General features: G+C 45.9%; 2 protein-coding genes across 5 annotated transcripts in view; one reads left to right on the forward strand and one right to left on the reverse strand.

Moving 5' to 3' along the window:
• The window catches only part of LOC118508869 (protein prickle-like), a 104,919-nt gene that overhangs the window by 52,057 nt on the left and 32,001 nt on the right, over nt 1-20,861 (forward strand). The gene's annotated exons all lie outside the window — the stretch shown is intronic.
• LOC118508877 (SUN domain-containing protein 2) lies at nt 997-4,319 on the reverse strand. Of its 4 annotated transcripts, none has more exons than XM_036048688.1 (6): nt 3,681-4,307; nt 2,970-3,114; nt 2,351-2,812; nt 2,069-2,239; nt 1,714-1,993; nt 997-1,642 (listed from the first exon to the last, which is right to left on the reverse strand). In XM_036048688.1, exons 2-6 carry the CDS (start codon nt 3,006-3,008, stop codon nt 1,200-1,202), a joined length of 1,395 nt encoding a protein of 464 aa, XP_035904581.1. In that variant the 5' UTR covers nt 3,009-3,114; nt 3,681-4,307; the 3' UTR covers nt 997-1,199. The 4 variants fall into 4 exon arrangements, with proteins under 4 accessions (XP_035904581.1, XP_035904580.1, XP_035904579.1 ...); XM_036048687.1 differs by having other exon boundaries at nt 2,351-2,815; nt 3,681-4,304; XM_036048686.1 differs by having other exon boundaries at nt 2,069-2,812; nt 3,681-4,319.

Here is a 20,861-nt window from a genome sequence, read left to right on the forward strand (position 1 = left end):
GAAGACGCAGTGGGGGTATGTTCCCTCATTCGCGTTGCAGTAAATAACCCGCGGCTGACTGATTGTGTCTGCAAACCATACACCTTACCATGCACTGTCAATTGCAACTTTGAAGTGCAGAGAATGAAACGTTTGGCCAAACAATTAATAAGGGTAACAGTTTTCAAACTCGATACTTATTTAAAACTCCAAACCGTTTACCTGTAGAGGTGCGCGATGATTGCAGATGCTATAGGAAAATTTGTTTTTACGACACAGCCTTTTTGAGTTCCACCGCATTACTATCGTAGTAGCTCTCTTGAAAAGCATTTTTCATTGATAAAATGTTGATTGCCAGCTGCTGGAGGAAACAAGGCGCGTCGCGAGTAGTGAGTGCAATACGCACATGAGACACCTAAACTCACAGTACAATGGAAGACGGACAACGGAAACACTCATCAGTAGAATCTTGACATACTCCCCCGGAGAAAGGTGAAAAAAGGGAGATGTCTCCTACCCGTCATCGTTGCATTTGTCTATTATCACTGAAAACACGACAGCTGTAAAAAAATGTTGGCCGATTCGTTGGCCAAACGAAAGTATAACGCTAACATTATCACTGGGATTCTGTCACAATTAGCAAATCCCCCCTTCATGGGAATGCATGCATCGCAGCATGCAACTGTAGTGCATCCAACGATGCACCCCAAGGCAAACGCGAACCGTGTAAACCACAGTGTTGTAGTGTCGAAGTTGTCAAACGAACTGTGGACTCTTCGGTACATACAACGCTTGTCTGTGGGACAGTCGGAGTGAGAATCTCCGGCAAGTTTCCATGCGCAATGGGGACATCACTCACTCACACAAGGCTTGAAACCCATCGTTTGGGGAAATGCTTAACTGAGGAATGTTGCCATTGCAGTCTTGCGGAGCGTTCCTTACATTGTTTTTCGATCGCAAATCGCCGGTTCTAATTCCGGTCTAATTAGTCCTCGTTAGGAATGAAAGAACACAAAGTTGAATCGAGGCGAAAAAGATGCATGTGGGAAAATTTATTAACGATCGCTACAGCGACACTACGGTAAAACCACGAAGTAACCAATCAGACCCCATTTCGAACAGTGTACAAACATAAACAAGACAAATAACAAATTACGATAATAGCATAACGGAAGCTGGTCCACACTTCCTCTAAGTAGAACCATTTTTCTAGCACTCTCCTAAGCAAAGGACGACTGAGTAGCTCCTTTCTTGTTGCGAGATTTTGCGCCATTGCCAACATGCTGCTGCTGCTGTTGTGAAGCTTGTAGCAATTGCTGCTGCTGCTGCTGTTGCTGCTGCTGACCGGCAGAACCGAGCTGCTTTTGACTCGCTTGTTTCTGTTGCTGAAAGTTACTGCGGACGTCGCTCATGATCGGAGACTGCTTGGCTGTCGTAGACTTAAGAACCGTTGGAGAAGTCGATTTTATTTGGGACGCAGCGGCTACGGATGCGGTTGGTCCGCCAGCGACATTCTGATTGATCGGTTTGTTCTCATTGTTTTCCGGCGAGTTGGAGAGATTTGGAATGCTCTTGGAAGGTGTAGTACTGCCAGCTATGTTGGTGGATGCCGCACTCTTGCTCTCCGTTTCAGACGTGTTAGACGATTGGGCATTTCCATTTTCTGAACAGGATAAAAACAGAATGAAATGCATATTAATAGGTTTATCGTTTGCCGGTTGCGAAGTAGTTTACCCAAATCAGCCGCTGATTTTGACCGATTGCCCGCGTTAATGGCCTTTTGAGCGGAAGTTTTCGTGGCCGTAGGCTGCGAATCAACGCCATTCTTGTTCTCACTCAACGAACGTGTTAAAGTATCTGACTTGGATGGCGGTTGCTGTCCTCCGTTTTGCTTTGGTAGAGACTGCTGTTCCTGCTGTGACTGTTTGCCACTCTGAAGTTTCTTGGGAGAGGGATCAGCATCGGAAAGGGAGCTATCGGTGCCGCCTGAACTGGCTGAAGATGCATCTGCCATCTAACCATGCGATAGAAACATAGAAACAAACGTGCAATTAAATACATCGCTTCCATTTGAAGGCGAGATACTTACATTAAAACTTGAGTCCTCCTCGTCGGCATACTTATCGAGCAGCACCTTGCATCCCGCATCCTCGAACGAGTCCTCATCACTTGCTTCCTCCTCGGCACTTTCTGCTTCGCGTTGGTTCAGATTACGCTTTTTAGAGACAACTCGCTTCTGGTCAGTGCTAGATGGACGATCCTTGCGGAATACAACGGCATGTGCCACGTCCGAGTTTGCATCAATTGATCTGTATGGGCGCGTGCAAATAACCATTCGGAACGGTACAATGATCCGTTGGAGCCAAGATACCTGTTTAGGATCCGCATTCTGCTCGATTTGAGCAATTCTCTGCAAGCGTTGGCCGCGGTACTTGAGGGCACGAAGCTTCCGTCGCTTGTTTTGCAAAAAGCCTACCACTGATGAGGGTAGAACGGGACCCCTGCCAACAACGCGAGCACCCATAGAAAGCGCACTACGAACCATACGCAGCGCAATCAGTGCCGGAAGGAAGAGAAGCCAGGGCAGTGGCCGTATCAACGGTGGACGTGAAATGTTACTTCCAATGTCTTCGCTCTCGTCGGCTGCTGGTGTTTTGGAGCTTACTGACGCAGGCGAGGGCTGTGGAAGGGACCATCTTGCGGTTTTCTCTATCGTCCACAGCAGATTATCGATGCGTTTGTATACGAACAGACCGACAGACGTCGTTGCAGCACGGGCCGCCACATCGTAAAGCATGTCCGGAACGGTGTTGCCCCGCACTTCGGCATACTCCTGCTTATTTGAGATCAAAAGTCCGAGAAAAAGGAAGCGAAAAAATGGAATGACTGGCTTGTTATCAGGGCAACAAATCAAAATATGTCTTCGGCGTAACAGCAATTGAAAGCTAGCATGGGGTTGTCGCGGGCCTCTACGTCCATGCCTTCCTTACCTGCTCATCGGCTGTACTGAACGCCGTGGTCTTTCCCATGGCTTCGAAGTGGTTGTTGCTGTTGCGGCTGCTGGTCACACCCTGACTCAGTGGTCGGTTCCAAAGGTACACACCAGTGGATGCACGGAGATCCTATCGATCAAATCTGCGGTTGAGCATTTGAGATGATAAGTGAGGTTAGAGTTCTCGAGCATATGGCGTAAGCGGAGAGTTGTGTGCGGGAGTGTGCCATCATCAAAAACCAATGTCTCATAACATATAATTATAGACCGATACTAATACTAACAGCCGCCAGGTTAAGTAATCTGAAAAGCACTACTACCAAAGCGCAGCACAGGCAGGCCTGGCGGCATGGCTTCTAAATCTTTGTCGTACAAATTGGCCGGGCTGTAAAAAAATAATAATTCACTTCGAATATGACCTAATCGCTACCGAGGGTCATTCAACATAAGTGCACGGTTTTGTTATTTTTTTAATTTTATTGTTTTTTGTTCGTTTTTTGACTTTGAAGCTCTGCTATCATGCTGAAAAGAAATGCATTCCTGACCACTATCAAAGACCGCGTGCAAGATGAGTGAGTGAGAGTTCAGAGATTATCGCATGTCGGAGAGTTTATTAAAAAGAAAAGCCTGTACAAGCACACAACGCGCGAAACACTGGTTCATAGTCTGGCTGCTGAGGACTGCTCCCGGACGGCGATGATGTTCTTACCTTTGGTTACGACACCTTCACAGCTTCCCTCGGGAAGCGACTGCCGAGATGGAAGCGCTAGGGATGATAACGCGTTGCTTTCTCCGGACGGCAACTAATAGATAGAAGACACGACTTTCTACGACTAACACTACCGATCACCCGCACAAAAACGAGACGCTCACGCATACAAACGGATGCACTAGAATGAGGAATGATCAGGAAAGATCACAAAAACGGCACCGGCAATCGCAGGCGCTTTGCTGATAACACACAGGCCGAGCACACTAGGACCGAACAAGGGAGTTATATGGTGTCGATCTTCACTTAAGCGGTTGCGGGTGACAAATGCTGCAGTTACATTTCTTGACTGAATTGCATTTTCTACTTTGTTCTTTCGTTCAGTTCTCCTTTTCCTTCGTGTTCTTTGAAGATAGGACGCTGAGCAGTAATGCCACCTGTTTAGCGATAAATTAATTGCACTTATATCGACGAAGCAGTTTAATCGATCGGATCGATTCAGTCGATCCTGCTACCGCCGCCGCTTATGCTGATGTCTTAAAAACACAAACTCTTCTCCGCGGGTTGAAAAGAAGGTAGCATCACCAGTAACAGTCCGACTGTGCACCTGCACTGAATTGACGAAGTAAACTGAAGCGAATCGATCCATCGGACGGAGGTAATCTTTTCAGCCTGGGTGGTGTGTGTTTTGGTGTTTGCAAAAATATAATCCCTCTAGATACCCTTCCTACGTGCCCTGTTGAGACAGCTCATCCCCACATTCACGATCGATCACAAATATTGTGAGACGGTAAAGGAGGTCGTGGGATTGGACTGCAAGGCAGAACGATTGTAAATAAATAGCCTCTCACACTGGATGCATACGGTGATCGATAGCGCTCGGGAAGTGCAACTGCAGCCATAGTCTAGCGAGCTGTATTTCGCTCGGAGAGGGAAGCTCTAACCGAAAAGGTTTTCGATTTATTATGGTTAATGAATTGTGCGATGATTGTTTTGTATCGCTCGATTAAATGAAAGCAAGCGTTTACTGCAGTACGGGTGAAGTGACGAGTGATGACGTGACGAAAATGATTTATCTTAATGGTGGAGGAAAGAAACCTCTCTTTTATACTTCTAATGCATTTCTATTGTATTAACTCGCAGATTTTTCATGATTTTGTTATATTAAAAATGTTAATAATTAGAAATGTAAACTTAACAATGGTTTTATAGACAATATAAATGGTAAAGTGTATGTGGTTAACGGTTTTAAGCATCGATGTGAAATTTGTTTGAAATTTTAAACTCACGCGGTTAGTACATAATTTAACACACAGAGGGCGCCACACACCTTGTTGCACGCAACGCAAGCATTCAAGCAATCGTACACAAATCAGCCGAATCAGGCGAATGCTTAGGTACTTGGTCCAGACGAAATTCATGTAAATCTATACCCTAAAATATGTTAATCTGGTGATAGAAATGTAGAAAAGTTTATTATCTATGCCGAAATGAAAATATTCCTGTACAAATTTGCACACTTGCACCTTAAAGTCCGTCAAATACGGGCAACTTTTAAAGCACATGCTATTTCGCTCAGTTTCTCCTGACTCATTTTTGTGCATGTGTGAGTGTCATCTGATGCAGGGGTAGTCGATCTGGCATCGAATGATTGATAATGCTAGCTTAAACGCGATGTTTTGTCTTGAAAACATAAGGAATCATATGCAGCAATTGAAATTAAGCTAAAATAAAAAGTTTAGTAGAGTACAAGCTTGCTCTAGTTCTACTGAAATGGCTAGTTTTATTTTCAAATCAAATGTGATATCATTTACTATTCCGACAGAAAAACCCTGCAAAGCGAAGAGAGCGCGTAGCGAGAGCATACGAAGTGTATCAACAAAACATTCAGTCTACTCTTCAACCTCTAGAAGTGAACATCGAAAGCGCGGTGCTTCAGCTCACCTGCGTTTGCGTAAAACAGTCAGTCATTAGCTTCAAAACAATTAAACAATTCAAAAGTTTACACTACAAATAGTGAAACCCCCAATTTAGTTAGTAGTGGTACGTTTACTCGCTCGTTTACAAATCGTCTTTTGTGTTAACGCAGTGTAAAACAGCTCGAAGTGCTCGTACCCAAAGTGAATCCGCGTGATAATTCTTGCTTCAAGTGACCGAGTTAGTCAGTCAGTGAGTCATATCTATCACATACTGACCCTTTTCGTTCCTTTGCAATCATTGATCAGACCGAATTGCGCTTCCTACTGACGCTCGATGCCATCACCTGGCAAGCTGTGTGTGACTGCTGGATGGAAACAAAAGCGACAAAAAACAGCGCTACTGACCCTTGCGAAAAGACGGTTGTTGTCAAGTTTTTGTCCACTATCCGAGCCCGCGCTGTGTGTATTTGTACACACTCCTCCGTTTTGCTGGCACTTTTCAGTTTGTTTTATCCCAACCCAACCGCCTTCTGGGCGACCCTTTTTCTGTTCTGCTCAAACCTGATTTGGTCAAGTGTCTGCAATCGATTGGGTTGTTTTCGGTCTGACGGAACAGCAGGCCAAAGCAAACACAGGAAAAGTCGTTCTGCGGACGATGGGTTTTTAAAGCCAACATCTAACAGCTTCCGGTCCGGGTTTGAGAGGGATTTTGGGTTCGTGTGCTACGCGAGATCGCAACCGGGGGGAGATGAAACCACGAACCACATGGGTGACATTTGCGTGTCCGTGCTGCTTACCACAGGCAACGGTGTCTGTTGTTCTCGTTTCGCGCAACAGGGTGTACGATCCATTCTTCGCATGTGTGCCCGTCCTTGTACGGCCAATTCCGTGGTCCGCAAGCTGCATGCCCTCCTGCCGCCGTAGCGTAATATGTGTGCCGGAGAAGTGTTTTGGATTAATTTGCCTGCTAATGAAATGAGCAGCATTATTGTGTATCATCGTACGTGTATGTATGTGTGCGTGCATTACTTCATCGTCCGTACAGTACCATATCCAGTTTTGCTCGTGTGTCCAGTTTTCAGCATGCTGCCGCATCCCTCCATTCCCCCGCCCCCTCCCTCCTAGGGCTAGGTAATGGCGGCCGATGGTGGTGGTTGTCCTTCTCGAAAGCAAGTTTGCTGCGCCCGTGGACCGAGAGTGCAAAAAGAAGTAAAAAGTCACACACATTCTCTGAGCTCATTGCGCCTTGCGACTGTTACCCCCCAAGCGGGGCCACGCGGCGATGTGTGTGTTTGTGTGCGAGTAAGTGTTCATGTGTGTTTGTGTTTAGCTCCGTATTACGCACGCTTGAGAAGGCCGAGACGTGAAAGCAACTACTAGTGCGGGACTAGTAGCTGTCAAACGCAACATGTTGTCAACAAAAGTCACGAGGTTGTTCACGTTCAGGAAAGGAACCCTAGTCTTCCATGGAGTGAAATCTCGAATGTTGGCAAAGACAAAAACACTGGCCGTCTGATCTCGTCAGAAATCGAAAGCGCAACTTAATTTATGCCGAAAAAGAGCCATATCTGCCCATAAAAAGAGCCAATAGCAATAGCTTTTCCTTTGCTTCGCTCGCTTATCAGTGCAGCATTATTGAAAGATTGTAGCCGCATCGCCTCGCTATCATTATCATAATTTCTTCTTGTGTACGTCGACTTCCTTTCCCCTTGGAAGACGCGTGCGTTCAGACAGTGGAGTAGTGATCGATGGGATTATTGTAAAATGGATGAAAAGCGCGCATGGGCAGAGCAGACTTTTGTGCGGGTTTTAAGATGTTGCCTCCCGGGTCTTGTCGAGGAGCAAGCAATGTGTTTGCGGCTCTGTGCGTGCGTGTGTAGCGATGAAACAATTCGAACAAGTATGTGTGTGTATGTGTGTATGGTAGTGTGGAGATGAGCGCAACCTCTTTCTTAATAGTAGGTGTTGGAATCTTCCGTCGTAATGTGGTGATTGTTGGTCAATTACTGGCAACTCATCATCATCGCCATCATCATGATGCTCATCATCATCATCATTGCCGGTTTCGGATGCTGCGTCAAATGTAGTGTTTTTCACCCCCGAAACTGGATAAATTGTTACTTCCAGCGCATGCTTTGTTTTATTTGTCTATTTTTTTCCTCTGGCGGTGCACTACACTCCCATTCTGCGCAACGCACGGGAGTTGAAATGAGCCAGAGGAGACTCATTATCTGAAGTGGTTATCCATCAAAGAGAAGTGCGTACGCGTAGGTGAGTGAATGTGTGTGTGTGTGGCGCAGAGTTGATTGGAAATCGATTGGTTGCGGAGCAATTTTCGTCAATCTTGAATCTGCTCCCGCCTCCTGTCAGTTGCTTTCAAGTGAATTGCAGGGTTGATCCACGAACACCACGGCACAGTGTGGTGTGTGTTGTATTGGAACACACTGGTATGAAAAGTAAATCACTTCAACGCTTACCGGTTTGCTGTGTGGTTAAGGTCCGAAAATACTCCCCCTATCAGAAAACATAAACCGTGGGAAGAAGAAACGATCGAAGACAGGACGTTCGATTGTGATTGAAAATGGCAATAGAAGCGCGACGATGGGTATCTCTCTTCAAGCGAGTCCCGGTTAGGAAATTGCGCCAAAATCGGAAAAGGAAAGCAAACGACATTGGGGCAAATAATGCACGAAAGCTTTCAATATGCAGAGAAAGTTTCCAATCGACTGCATTGTCTCTGGCAGGAGACAAATCTCGGCAAGGAATTTGGCATTCGCTCGACGACGAACGAACGACTTCAACGGGCGAATAGACAAGGAGTCTTGCACACTCGATATGGGGCTTACTTTTGGGGGTTATCCTCAAACTGTACAGATCGTTCCGAAAAGCTGGGCAACATGTCAAAATGATACGTAAGTCTGGATGTGCGGAAAATCAGTGGTTTGCAGAGTAATTATCGGTCAAGGTTTATTGATTGAGACATGTAGCGGTCGTGCTCATCGAATTAATAAACGGGGGCTAAAACGGGATGGGTTTTCGTGCATGGTTGTGGAAAATGTGAGAGGTGCATTAGGCCAAGCCGGTGATTCGGAGAGAATGCGCCGGTAAATTTATCGGCCAAAAAATCGACCACGGATCCCGTGTATTTCGATGCCGAAGCCGAACTGAAACCGTAAATTATTCCAAACCGAACGGAAAAGTTCACCGATCTGTGAACATCCAGGTGGAAAAGCCTTACAAACGAAGGAGATCAGCGATGGACGGCGATGTTCCGTTGGTTTCACCGACCCGAGGAGTTTGTACTTAATGTCTGCCTCCTCGCTTCCTCCTCCTCCCTACGCCACAAACGAATCCGTGAGCCACCCGCGTACGAATAAATTTCCCTCCATCGTGGTGTGGGGTTTGTTTTTTGTATTGCTTTTCTTTTCCCGCTGCTCGGGAATCGCTATGTCTCCATCCCGCGATCAGGCACGATCTGGTCTCGGACGGCAAACAGCCAGCTACGAATGGCGCAATTGGCGCTCGGGTTATAATAATCTAATTATAGTCCGTAAAGTCAACATACGGTACTCAATACAAACATGATTTATTTAGAAGGAATTTCCTCCACCATTGGACTAACACGCACACTGCTGCACACCGCCAGCGAGATAAAGAGATGCTGGAGTGCCGGGGTTAACGCACACAGCGGCACACAGCACCATTCTTGGCTGACGAATGCGCGTGTGCCGGTTTTTGCGCATCGCCGTCCTCTCGCGCACCCTGCTTCTACGGGGGTGCGACGGTGAAACGCGATCTTGCTCGCTGCTTCGCAGGGATGGAGGATCGCGGTCCGGGAGGCGACGATGCGCTCCATCTTCTCATCCTGAGCGTTTGTGTCTGGAACGCAGGAAAGAAGGAAACCGCAAAACCGGAGCCGGTCATGCTCGAGTATTATTTCATCCACCGTTTTTTTGTTTCATGTTGCCGTTTTGATTTACCTTTCCACTAGTGTTCCTCGGTGCATGAGTAGAAGGAACCCTTTTCCCAAATGCTTTTTTTCATTGTTGCTGTTGCTTGAAGCGAACGGCTAATAACGGTGACTGATATATTTTTCCTTAAATAACAAACATTAAGGTTTATTTCATCGCAAGCAATGTACCGAAAATCAATCATTGGAAGTAGAAAGGCTCGGTTACAGGATGCTTCTATCACGTGCGAAGGGCCTGTCTAGATTCTTTTTTGCTCCTCAGGCTCAAGTTGACACCGATCTTTACTCTTGCAGCCGTTTAGGCGCATCATACTCACTGGCTCGTCGTTCTTTCGTTGCATGAAAACGTTCCAGTTGGCTGCGCCACACTCTAAGGCCACGTGGGAGGTAATGGGCATGGCTCGTTTTCCTGTTCGAACTAAATAGAATAGACAGATTGGCAAACATAACCAGAAGAACCACTTTGCTAACGGATTGCACCTTGGATCGTGTAACATCATATCAAATGTAGCCAGTGGTCAGGTTTGTATCTAGGCGATGAAATAGCCAAACAAGATAAGAACATGATCTTTTTAGTTGCAAGCTTGCGCCAGTTGTGCCTTAGGGTTGCACAATCTTCTGATCTGTTCCACTCAATGGCCTTTTTCTCGGTGCTGCATAACAACGGATCAGTAACATTTAAGAGAGTTGTTTTCCTTGTGGGCTAGCAATTTCATGCACAGTATATGACGTACCACACCGTTTTTATTACAACAATAGTATTCCCTGTTGTTAGAGATTTTTATGTAATACAAAGGATCTGCTGATGATTGTCAACCACCCGGTCGAAGAAAAGATGTTTGAATTTTGACGTTTCAACGGTCTTCGGTTCGATCACTATTCTGAGCGTTTGCGCGATCGGTGTAAGCTGATGATGATCGGTCATGAATTAAAAGCCACAGTAAAGAACGATAAAAAGGAGGCAAACGGGCAGAAAGCAACAACCCCGCTCGAAACGCCTGCCTCCAGCATGCCATTCGGACGCATCATCTACCAGCAAAGTGAAGTTAAAAGCATACAAACCCCTAGACGTGATGATGGAGCACAGGAACTTGAACACTCATACTCGCTCGCATAGAAGGAAAAGAAGCAAGGAACAGACAATATATTGATGAATTTTATTGAAACAAAAAGATACAAAAAGCACACGACAATGCCCGGACGTTGCGGGCTGGGCTGCTTTTTGCCGCGTTGATGGATTGATTTGTAAAGTCGGTCGAGCAAGCGAGAGAGCTTTTCTTATTCGGAAGCAGCGCTGTACCCTGGCCGGTTCGCCTCGGTACCGGCTCGAATGGCAGTGGAAAATTCGATCTTTCATCTGATCAAAAAACTCGGTCCTGGGTTGGTTTCTCTCTCGGGCAAACATCACCGCAACGAATCTCCCGGTCTTGGCACCTGCCTCGTCGCAACCATCTACGTTCGTCTGGCTGTTCCCTTTCGCGTAAAGGTTAGGTTTCGCCACCAGTGCTAGTGTGTGTGTGTATGTGTTGGTACATTCGCACCCGGTGAACAAGTTTCGTGTCGTCCTTCGGGCCGTTCTTCTCCTGATACCGCGTCGCATTTCCCCCGAACGATCGCGATCAATCGATTAATCAACCGCAGCAGCATCGATCGATCGGTCGTGGGCCGTCCGATGCTCCTCGAGCGCTTGTATCACATGCATGCCGCTTAAAATGTCACAGTAAATGCTGTAGGAAACCGTTTCTTTCTTATTGGTTGGGCGACGGTTCATTTTACTTCGCCCCTTGACTGTGAACTGTTTTGGGCTGCCTGGTTTTGAACCCTTTTATCGCATTGGTGAATGGAAGTTGAATGTTCAAAAAAAAGTTCCAACCTCATGTCTTTAACATGTCACTGCCTAAAAGACGTATGAGGTTACGTCTGCGTGAATGCAGCATTGTTACATTTACAAACGGGCAAAGTGTGTATGTGTGTAAAAAATCATAACCGAAAGCGCCAAAACAATGCCAACAGACATTATAAAAACCGTGAAACTTCCGCCTTCCAAAACTGGACATCGTGCAAAAATTGCTCTATCATCGTAATCGTCGTTATGCACGCGTGTTCGAAGCGTTTGTCGGGCGGATGATTTTTTTTCTCCATTTTTGCTCTCATGTGCCTTTTACCACATGTGTAATTACACAGCACGTTCATCAATCGTCGAGTTTCCATTTCTTCGTCATCCATCATCTACTGCTCGCGAGTGATCAGGAAGAGGAAAACAGCCCCACTTAGTACGGGCAGAATAAGTGTAAAACGCACTCGACCTGACGCACAAGTGCACGTGTCCGCTGTACGTAGTTGTCGCTAAATCAAGCAACACGCTGAAACGCTTTGATGTTTCGTGACGACAGTGCAAGCAGCAGGGAAATGCTTGATCAATGTGCTTCATACAAACGAAACGAAAGTGAAGCTTGTGTTTGCTTCGTTCTAAACAAACCCGACATGGTTTATGTTTAATTTCTATCTTTCTCGTCAGTAACACAGGAAACGTTCGGTTTGGTTTTGTATTCGTCAACACGATGCAGCGCGGCAGCATGCCAGGGGAAAACCAATAAATTCTCGATCAACAGCAACTTCGTCGTTCACGACGAAAAGGATCGTGCAACATCGCAATCAAGTTCGGTGACCCCTCTGGCAGACACTTTCAGTGCTGTGGGTTGGAAGGAGCTGAAAAGTTCAATTGGCTGTAGTGTCCGTGCGCGCCGCAGTGGTGCAGTTCAGTGCAGCGAGTGCTGTGCTGTGGTGAGAAAGAGAGCAAGGAGCAGCAAAATGCAGTGGCCTGTGGTGTATTCAGTGTACAAATGATTAGAAGTGTCGGTGCGGTGTATCCGGAAGAGCGGTGTAACGTGCACCTCAGGGAGGTGATGAGTTGCAGGTAGTGATGTAGCAGTGCGAGTCTACGAGTACGTTTATAGTGCGAGTAGTGTGTATGGTTGGGGAAGAACAGCGCAAAGTGAAGAAAGATCACATTATTCCGAAGTGTAAATCAGTGAGAATAGATTGTGGTGTGGTTTTGTGCCAGCTTCAGAGTGTATGTAGTGCGGGAAGCAAGGTTGTTGCAGCTCGAGTAGGATCTTGCAGACGATCCTGTGACCTGTTCCTTCGAGATTTCGAGCAGCTGAGAAAAAAGGTAAGACTGCTTGTTTTTCGCTACTCCTAAAGGTAACTTCATGCTTCGTTTTGTGAGCTGCCGAGCAACAAGTGCAATACACTTCCAAACGAGGTGCAGTGAAAAACTGCTCCAGTCCAGTTTCCTTTTGCGATGGCGCAATAATGATGCGGAATTCCTTCGCGTGCGTTGATGAGCATGAGGCCGTGTGGTTCGCACTCTGCAAGAAGCACTATTTGAGTGGCTAAAGAATCACTGTGAAGCTCACAACAGTAGTACCACGCCATTTTGAGTGGGGATTTAGATGAAATGCCATTGAAGTAGCAAATCATAAACAGCAGCTAGCACAGGCAACAAAACCCAATCGCTTCGACCATTGTATTGTTGTGTGCTTCCTTTGTCAGATGGACCCTTAAGAGCTCAACAAAAGCTATGCAAGAGGCTATGAGGGAAAACCGTCCTTCATTTGACCCGCGCGGAGGGAGATTGAAGTGTCCTGGAACGCCTATGGTTTATGGGAACGCACTTAAAAAATGGACAACCGTTCGACATCTTTGCGATAATGAGCTCGAGAATTGGAATAATGAGCGTAGAGCAGGTTTTTTGCTATCTGGCCTCCTGTACAACAAGGTTGCACAAGAGATCACGTCTGTCATTATGGTTTGCTTTTTTATAAAAATGACGGTTAAAATGACGGTGCATCATGTTAAAAACAATGATGCTCGCTCTATAATCGCTTTGGAAACGGATTAGATTCGCTTTAAGAGATGAATATTGATATCATTTCACATGCCTTTTTAGTTGTATACAGTTTTATGATCCAAAAAAACGCACATAAATAATCGTTAACGTTCACGGGATGAATGTGAACTCCTGAAAACCCCTGAGACTCTATTAAACAGAGGATCAATATTTAAAAGCCTATCAAATGTTGATGATTGGATATTGGTCGGTGCGCAATCGTCGTCGGGAAAGCTAATAATACTTCCTCATAAAATAATTATCAAAAGACTCAGTCGCTTGAGCTATGCGGCTCAGGCACAGAATTCATTCGCAGCTTATCGTTCTTTATAGCTTTTCGAGTAAATATTTCTTCCACTGTCAAGCTGATCGTAAAATGCAGCATCTCAAATCTCGTTCGAGCGTACCGATTTCAACCCGATCGAATTTCAACGGCAGGCTGGAATGTTTTAACATGAATCGTTCAACAAAAATCGAAAAATATGGAATGCCAGTGGAAGAGGGACGGTAAAAAAGGTCCAACTAATTTCGGAGACATTCTGTGACAAAGCCACCCAGGACGATGAAGCGCACCGTTGGTGGTGTAAAAAGGCGTGAGGAAGGCGTTCCGCATCCAGGCGCAGATCTTCGATTTGTTCCCTGTGATTACGAAGTTCAGATCAATGCCGGAAGAAAATGACGATAGACATGGGCCACCGAAACGACCGTTCCTGAAGTGATCGTCACGGGAGCGAAAAGTGCCTCAAATATTATATATTGAGATTTGTGTCGAATCGTTGATTCTGTGGCCCTTTTGCTGAACGGCGGATCTTCCGCGGGAGAAACTAAACGATACAGGGCGTATATCTGAAGACAGGTTTCGTTCGCAGCGAGCCGGCAGGGGTGCCTCCCAAATGAGCCCGATGAACGATAAACAACGGCGAACAGACAATTAATAACGCGCCTAGGCGCCGGCGAAGAAAAGAAGGCAAAACGTTCCGGTTTTTCTCGATGGCTTTTCGGTTGTTCTGCTGATGCTGTGCCACGGCTATAGTGGGGACGCGTAATTTTCCAACAACACGGGAGATGCCACACATCAATGCGCTAATGATTCAATTTATCCACACCGAAATGATCACTATCGGACGGGGTAATTAGTGTTTGACTTTAAGTTCGCGTGCGATCGTGTGGTGAGAATGTGTGGTGATTGAAACGTGGCAAAACGAACGGAACAATCATGCCTGTAACATAGATTTGTCACAGTTTTGTGGTAAAAATGTGAAAAAATAATGTTAAACGTTATCGTTTGGTAACGTGGGAATTGGTCGTTGGGTTATTATTTGAATGCAAAATTCGTTTTGTGACGCTTAAAGTCATTATGCAAATACCAATCGCGAAGTTATTCTTTAATACCTATATGTAGGTTTGTGAACATGAAGTTCAGTGTTTATGGCCATTTTTCTGGGCATAGCTGCAGACATAAAACCTTATTCAAATTTTCAGTGGCTTAATCGTACTCTAGCTTTATAAATTGCATATTTGGTATGTTTAAGCCAGTTGTAAAATCCATGAAATACGATCAATTTGTGAAACTTTTTTTATTAAAAACTCTTTGGAACACGATGCGTGTCATTCTCTGTTTGGAGATGCTTTTCACACCTTCTCACCCTGTTCCTATTTCATTCTCACTTCCCAAAACTGGAATGAACAATAACTTCCATTCAAATAACAATCCATCACAGTCATTAAGTAGGAAAGAGCATTCCATCACTGAAACTGTATTTACGTAAATTTGTCTTTAATACGTGGGAAATAGCTATCTGCATTGCCTTGGGAAAGGTGTGAAAACTAAACCATCCCGTACTAAGATGTGGACACAATCCGACGCAAAGGAAAAACAACTGGTTCTTCCTGCTTTAAAAAGAAAAATGAGGTATCAAAAATTAGGCTGCAATCGAGCGGATGAAGCTCATTGAACAAATTACCGCTGTACGCGTGAAATTTTCCTTCCCAAAATAGACGTCACCGTCGGTCGGGCTGCGCTACCACCCGGCTGAAAAAAGGTCAAGTAGAACCTGTAGTTGCTTTATTGAATGGTTCTTCAGGTTCGCTCCTCCATCGCGCATCCTTTCTTACGTTGCCATCCAGCGAACGGTTAGCTGCTTCTTGGGCTGTCTCTATTAGGAACGCTTTGTATCGCTACGTTTACCACGCCATCGACTTTAATAGATAGATTTATGAACACGACCGATCGTGCATCGCAGGCTGTCGATTCTGCAGGCGGATGGGTTTGGGTGTGGAAGTTTGGCCATGCCGATAGGCATCAATTTATGCTGCTCGCGCGCGCTGTGACGAGTCTCCTCGGCGAAGAAGCCTGAGCCCAAGAGTTCTGTCGAATAAAAAAACGGCGTCCCGCGCATCATCGAGCCCGAATTATGCCGTGATTGACGCTTGCTGCTATTACCCGTGATTATTATTCTGGACGGCTCGGGTAGCAGCCATTTCTTGGGATCACGTACAAGTATACATATACACACCTCCAGAGCAACCTCCACCGTCAAGCACCTAAAGTACGCCAGCGATAGAGCGCTCCCGTAATAACTGTCTTTTTCTACGGTAAATGATGCTGCGGCTTGTCCGGCTTTTAAGGTTCTTGTGATGATCTTCTCGATTCGTTTTTTAAGGGTCTTTACGCTCCGCAGAAATGGTGCTATGATGAATGATAAATTTCTTCGTTTTCGTTTCTCCGACCGTGAAGCCGCAGTGGGTCCTCCGAATCCGGAGGTAGATTCTTGAGGGTAGTGCCTTTGGGCAAGACGTCAGTACATGAACGGAAGCTGCTGGAGGGGACAGTTCTTTGGAAGAACTTCTTATGAAATGATGGTGCCAGCGTACAAGGGTTGTACATTGAGAAGCAAGAATCGTGCAAGAAAATTGTATTTTCCCGCCAGGTCGCCGCACGACTTCATGTACGGCACGACTTCCTTCCAGTTCGATGCGATCCATCCGTCATGGCGAATTGGAGACGCACAATTTTCGTCGCTGCAGCAATCATTTACGGACTGGTGGAGCGGAATGGACGATCGCAAAGGAATGATTGTCCAGCAAACGGGAAGAAATAATTAAACGATCGAACAATTCCTGCAATCCAATGTCTTGGCGATTTTGGGCGACGTTTTACGTCCAAAGAGCTCAGACGCGTTCCGAGCATATTCCCACAGCGCAACAAATAAGAAACGTAATTCAAAAAGAAAAGTTCACTCGAGTCCCAAACGAAAAATGTTTCAGCTCCGATTGCGTTAAATCGAACAAAAACGAAAGATCCAACGACAGACATTCGACACGCAGCATCAGTCTTCATTTGTACGACACGTTAATCTGCCTTCCAACCAGCGGGAGAAAGAGTTGGCCGAAGCCGTGGAAGCATCGTCTTAATTCGACTGATTTTGTGGTCCGATTTGTGAGGGGAGGCAGCGACGACGGCGACGAATGCGGATCGGGGACTCTCCATCGAGCCTGCCAGCATTCCAAAAAGTTGTCATCACGTCTAGACCGGTCCACGGGCACATGCTGGACTTTTGACAATTAGTTTGATTCAACTCGTTATTCTTTTTGGCCTGCAACAGGAATAAGCTGCGCGATGAAAATCATTGTGGCAGCAGGACAACATTGGAGCTAAAATTTGGTGATCGGTGCAACGATCGGTTATTTTGCAGAATAAAAGAAGCCAGAAGATGAAATACGTGTGTGTCTGCTGTAGTGGAAGTCATTTTCAAACGAAAAAGCAAACGACTCACACTCAGGTCAAAGCTATTACAATTATTATTTTACTTGGGCCAGTGGATGGGCAGGCGAAGTTGAATGGGCGCACGGTAAGGTTGGGATATTCGAGTGGTTGGCTGTACTTGTAGGCAGAAAGGTCAGCAGAAGAGATGAAAGTACGTGTTGAAACATTCACCAACTGGGGCTCAGGTGAGAGCATCCTGCGAGAGTGGCCTTTCATGCCTTACCATGTACCATGTGCGTTGATGCGTTATATTCGTCTTACGATGCTTTAAAGCTTCCTTCCTCGCGGCTTTCTTCTTCCAACAATCCCATCCGTGAGGAACTAACAAGCACACCACGAACGCTACTCATGCATTCAAAAAGAAGTGCAGGATCTCCGAGGGTAAAGTTGATCGCACACGCAATTTATAACGGAAGACGAAGCGCTCCAAATTGTCCGATAAACGGGCGTGCATTCCTTGCGACCTGGTTTACTGGATATAAGGACCTGACCAGGGGTGTGAAGCATTGCAAAGAGAGGCATAACGACGAGCAGAACAGAGTACGTTTGGGTGCGCTTGTTCCCGGTGATGGCGGCGTCATGAGAAGCGTTTTCGAGCCGTCAAAGAACAAACGAGCGCAGTTTGAAGGATGTGGAGCGCATTCCGCAGTCGTCTTGCTTGAGGGTTTCTGTGGAATGCGTCAATTGTAACAAAAGTGCATCGAAAGATTTCTTGCGTTGGTCATTAAGTACGTCGCGCAAGGGAACACAATCCTCGAAAAAGAACTCTCCGTACAGACGATGTAAGTGCTCATGTGTAGAGAAATTAATTGAGTGAAGTTTGAGAGTATCTTACGCAGGGTTTCGCTCGTTTTGTGCAAATAAAGATTTGAACCTTCAGTTCATAAGCCAGAGCTGAAGATTTAACAGATCCTGATTAACTTACGTCTAAAAGGGACATGACTTGAGTGACAGAAGTTACGGCTATCACACAGCACGCGCTTTGATTCTACGACAACATCCTAATACGTGTAATATAATTCGACCAATTTGTGAATAGTCTTCGTTTTTACGAATTTTAACTCGTTTTTTTTCTGAATTTCCATTCAAACATTGCTAACATCATCGTTTCTCGTGTCCCGGCTTGGTCTCCAGAAGTCGCCAATGTTCGTAAATGAATTCTTCTTCTCAGAACTAAATACGACTTGGCAACCGACCCTTCCTGAGACCCTGAAAGATTCATCAGTTGCGTGTTGTATTCCATAGCTGCCGATGTAACCGCCGGTGGGAAAGTGCAAAAACGACAAAAGAAAGAAGGAAAGCAAGAGGGAAAACCGAGAAATTGTACGTTTGAGGTCAGCAACAATGACCACCGGGATGGACACACACACCGACCAGAAGTAGTTGCCAAACAAAAATCAAAGCACATCTCCAGCCCACGTTTTCGCCCTGCCTCTCCTTCTTGGGTGAGTGATGGAAAACGGAAACCGCGACTGGTAATTTTCTCACCACTTTTGCTCCCAATAACGTCCCGTGAGACAAAAAACAGACACAGCAACTAGGTGTTTGTCAGTAGTTGGGATTGGTTGAGGTTTGGCTTTGACTTTGGCTGTCGAACGTGGACTATTACTCAAGCCTAAGTCGTACAGCTGGCATCTGATGTTGCATTCGACGGACATTCGACTTTTCGCTGCACGTGGCCGGCCACAAATCTATGGAATGGTCGGATGTACATGAAAGGTACGATAGGTACAATGTTTTTTAATTAGAGAGACACACTTTATGCTGAAACTTTGGTTTCCGTGCTGCCGTTGGTCTCGTGTTGCGCTGTCAGCATCGCTGTCCGTCCAGCATGTTCGCAGTTACGATCCCAGGCGTTCCACTCAAGAGCAATAAATTTTTCCCGTGACCGTAGAAAACGCAATTGTTGTAAAACCCAAACCCTCCGTGGCAGTTATCATTGGCCGGGCGCCAAATAAATATTCGCTTCACCATTGGCACTGTCTTCTTGGGTGGTAGTAGCATAGCGTCGTCGCTGGTCCGCTGGAAGAAGTGAGAAGATGACGGACGTAAGGCAAACATTGCGGCTAACTCGTCTAGCTGGAGTTTAACGCGCTCTAAACGATTCTAAGCCACAGTACGATGTGTTTGGTTTGGTGCCTTCGGGTAAGATTGCCAGAAAGTTTTCATAACTGAAGGCAAAATAAAGTCTCGCGTTTGCTACTGAAAGAAACGCGATAGGAATCAGAGCAAATGCAATAAAATCCAAAAAGGGTTTGTTTGGGGAGTAGAATGATTATCATTGGGCAGATATTCTCTTATGCATCACTTGTTATCCAGAAGCACCTCATTCGCCACAATTTATGAAAATAGCTGAAAAACTGTGTTGGGTGTTTGTGTTAGAGCCTTTTGTTGGAGCTTACTTTCATTAATTGCTACGACTGCTGTGTTCAAACGTGCGTTCAAAGTAAAACATGCGTTATCTTGTCCGAATCCCAACAGGTTGTGCTTTATTCAGCCTGTGACAGGTCCATTCGTGGCGACATACTGTTTAAAATTTAATTTCAGCCAAACCTTCCCCAAAGGCGAAGGAAACCATGCCGAGCCAAAAGTGTCGACGAAAAAGGGTAAGCGAACCTAAAGCGGCTCCAAACCTTTGCCATATTTATCAAAATTAACGCACGCTGACGCGTCCTTTGCCAAACTTCCCTCGAGGAAGGTTGTGTTGAGCTCAATCCGGTGGATGACACATAGCCGTCGGCTCAAGCTGTGGCAGTCCAGGAAGGAGTTTGGGAGTGGGAAAAGAAAAAAGGACGCTACGGTCCATCTGTATGGAACTGTGTTTGTGTTTTTCGAGGGTACGTGTGCTGCCGGGAGCTGTAAAAGGTGATTAACAAATGGGAGCCCGGCTGTTCCTGGGGTGGTGTGGTTTGGTGGGCAGGTTTTACGGCTGCTGCTCGATCCGTTTACTGTTTGGTGCCGATATTAAATTGGGGGAATATTTAATCTGATGAAATGGTTTTCGAACCGTAGCTGAGCTGAGCTTCTGTCCAAAGGATCGTAGTGTGTTGTTGGTTTTACATTTTTTTTTGTCAATGTAGTGTCGGAAGCTGGAGGGAGCAAAATGGGAGGTAAATTTAGAAGAGCATCTTTCAGTGTAGAACTTTCCGCTTTTAATCGTAAACGATTCGGCCAGATCTCCTCCGGGACTACTGCGCTTACCAGCAGGAATAGGGGAGACATAATGTTCAGACACAAAAAATAAAATAAGGAAGACGAATAGGGGACCCTTCGAAATGCCACAAGGGCACCGGAAAACACCTCTCAGCTATTTCCCATCGGGAAATTTGAACGCATGTCGCGAGCTTCGTATTTGTTCACCTACCGAATTTTCTGAGGGTAGTGTTCAAGCGGGAAAATTCGTAATAGGAATTTCCCCCTTATCAAGGACGTAAACATTTTGGCAACACGCCGAACATCCGGGTACGGATTTGAGTGGATTGGTTGCTTGCCTCTCGTGCGCATGTGCCACCTCAGGACGCGTTCTTTGTGTTGCGTTTCAGTTCCCTAAGCCCTAAGGATTTTTTTGGTTATGCGACTTCACGTGGAGTATCTTGCCATGTCCATGCAGTGAATCCTGCTGGGGGAGAGTTTT

The sequence above is a fragment of the Anopheles stephensi genome, chromosome 3 (assembly GCF_013141755.1).
Source record: "Anopheles stephensi strain Indian chromosome 3, UCI_ANSTEP_V1.0, whole genome shotgun sequence".
In the NCBI taxonomy this organism is placed as follows: Eukaryota; Metazoa; Arthropoda; class Insecta; order Diptera; family Culicidae; genus Anopheles; species Anopheles stephensi.

What these genes read in the sequence shown, in the direction of transcription:
- LOC118508877 (XM_036048685.1), bottom strand. Translation starts at nt 3,008, where the DNA reads ATGGGAAAGACCACGGCGTTCAGTACAGCCGATGAGCAG. An exon ending in AGGAGGACTCAAGTTTTAAT is followed by an intron (nt 1,994 to 2,068) that starts GTAAGTATCTCG and finishes TCGCATGGTTAG; the next exon opens with ATGGCAGATGCATCTTCAGC. An exon ending in AAAATCAGCGGCTGATTTGG is followed by an intron (nt 1,643 to 1,713) that starts GTAAACTACTTC and finishes TATCCTGTTCAG; the next exon opens with AAAATGGAAATGCCCAATCG.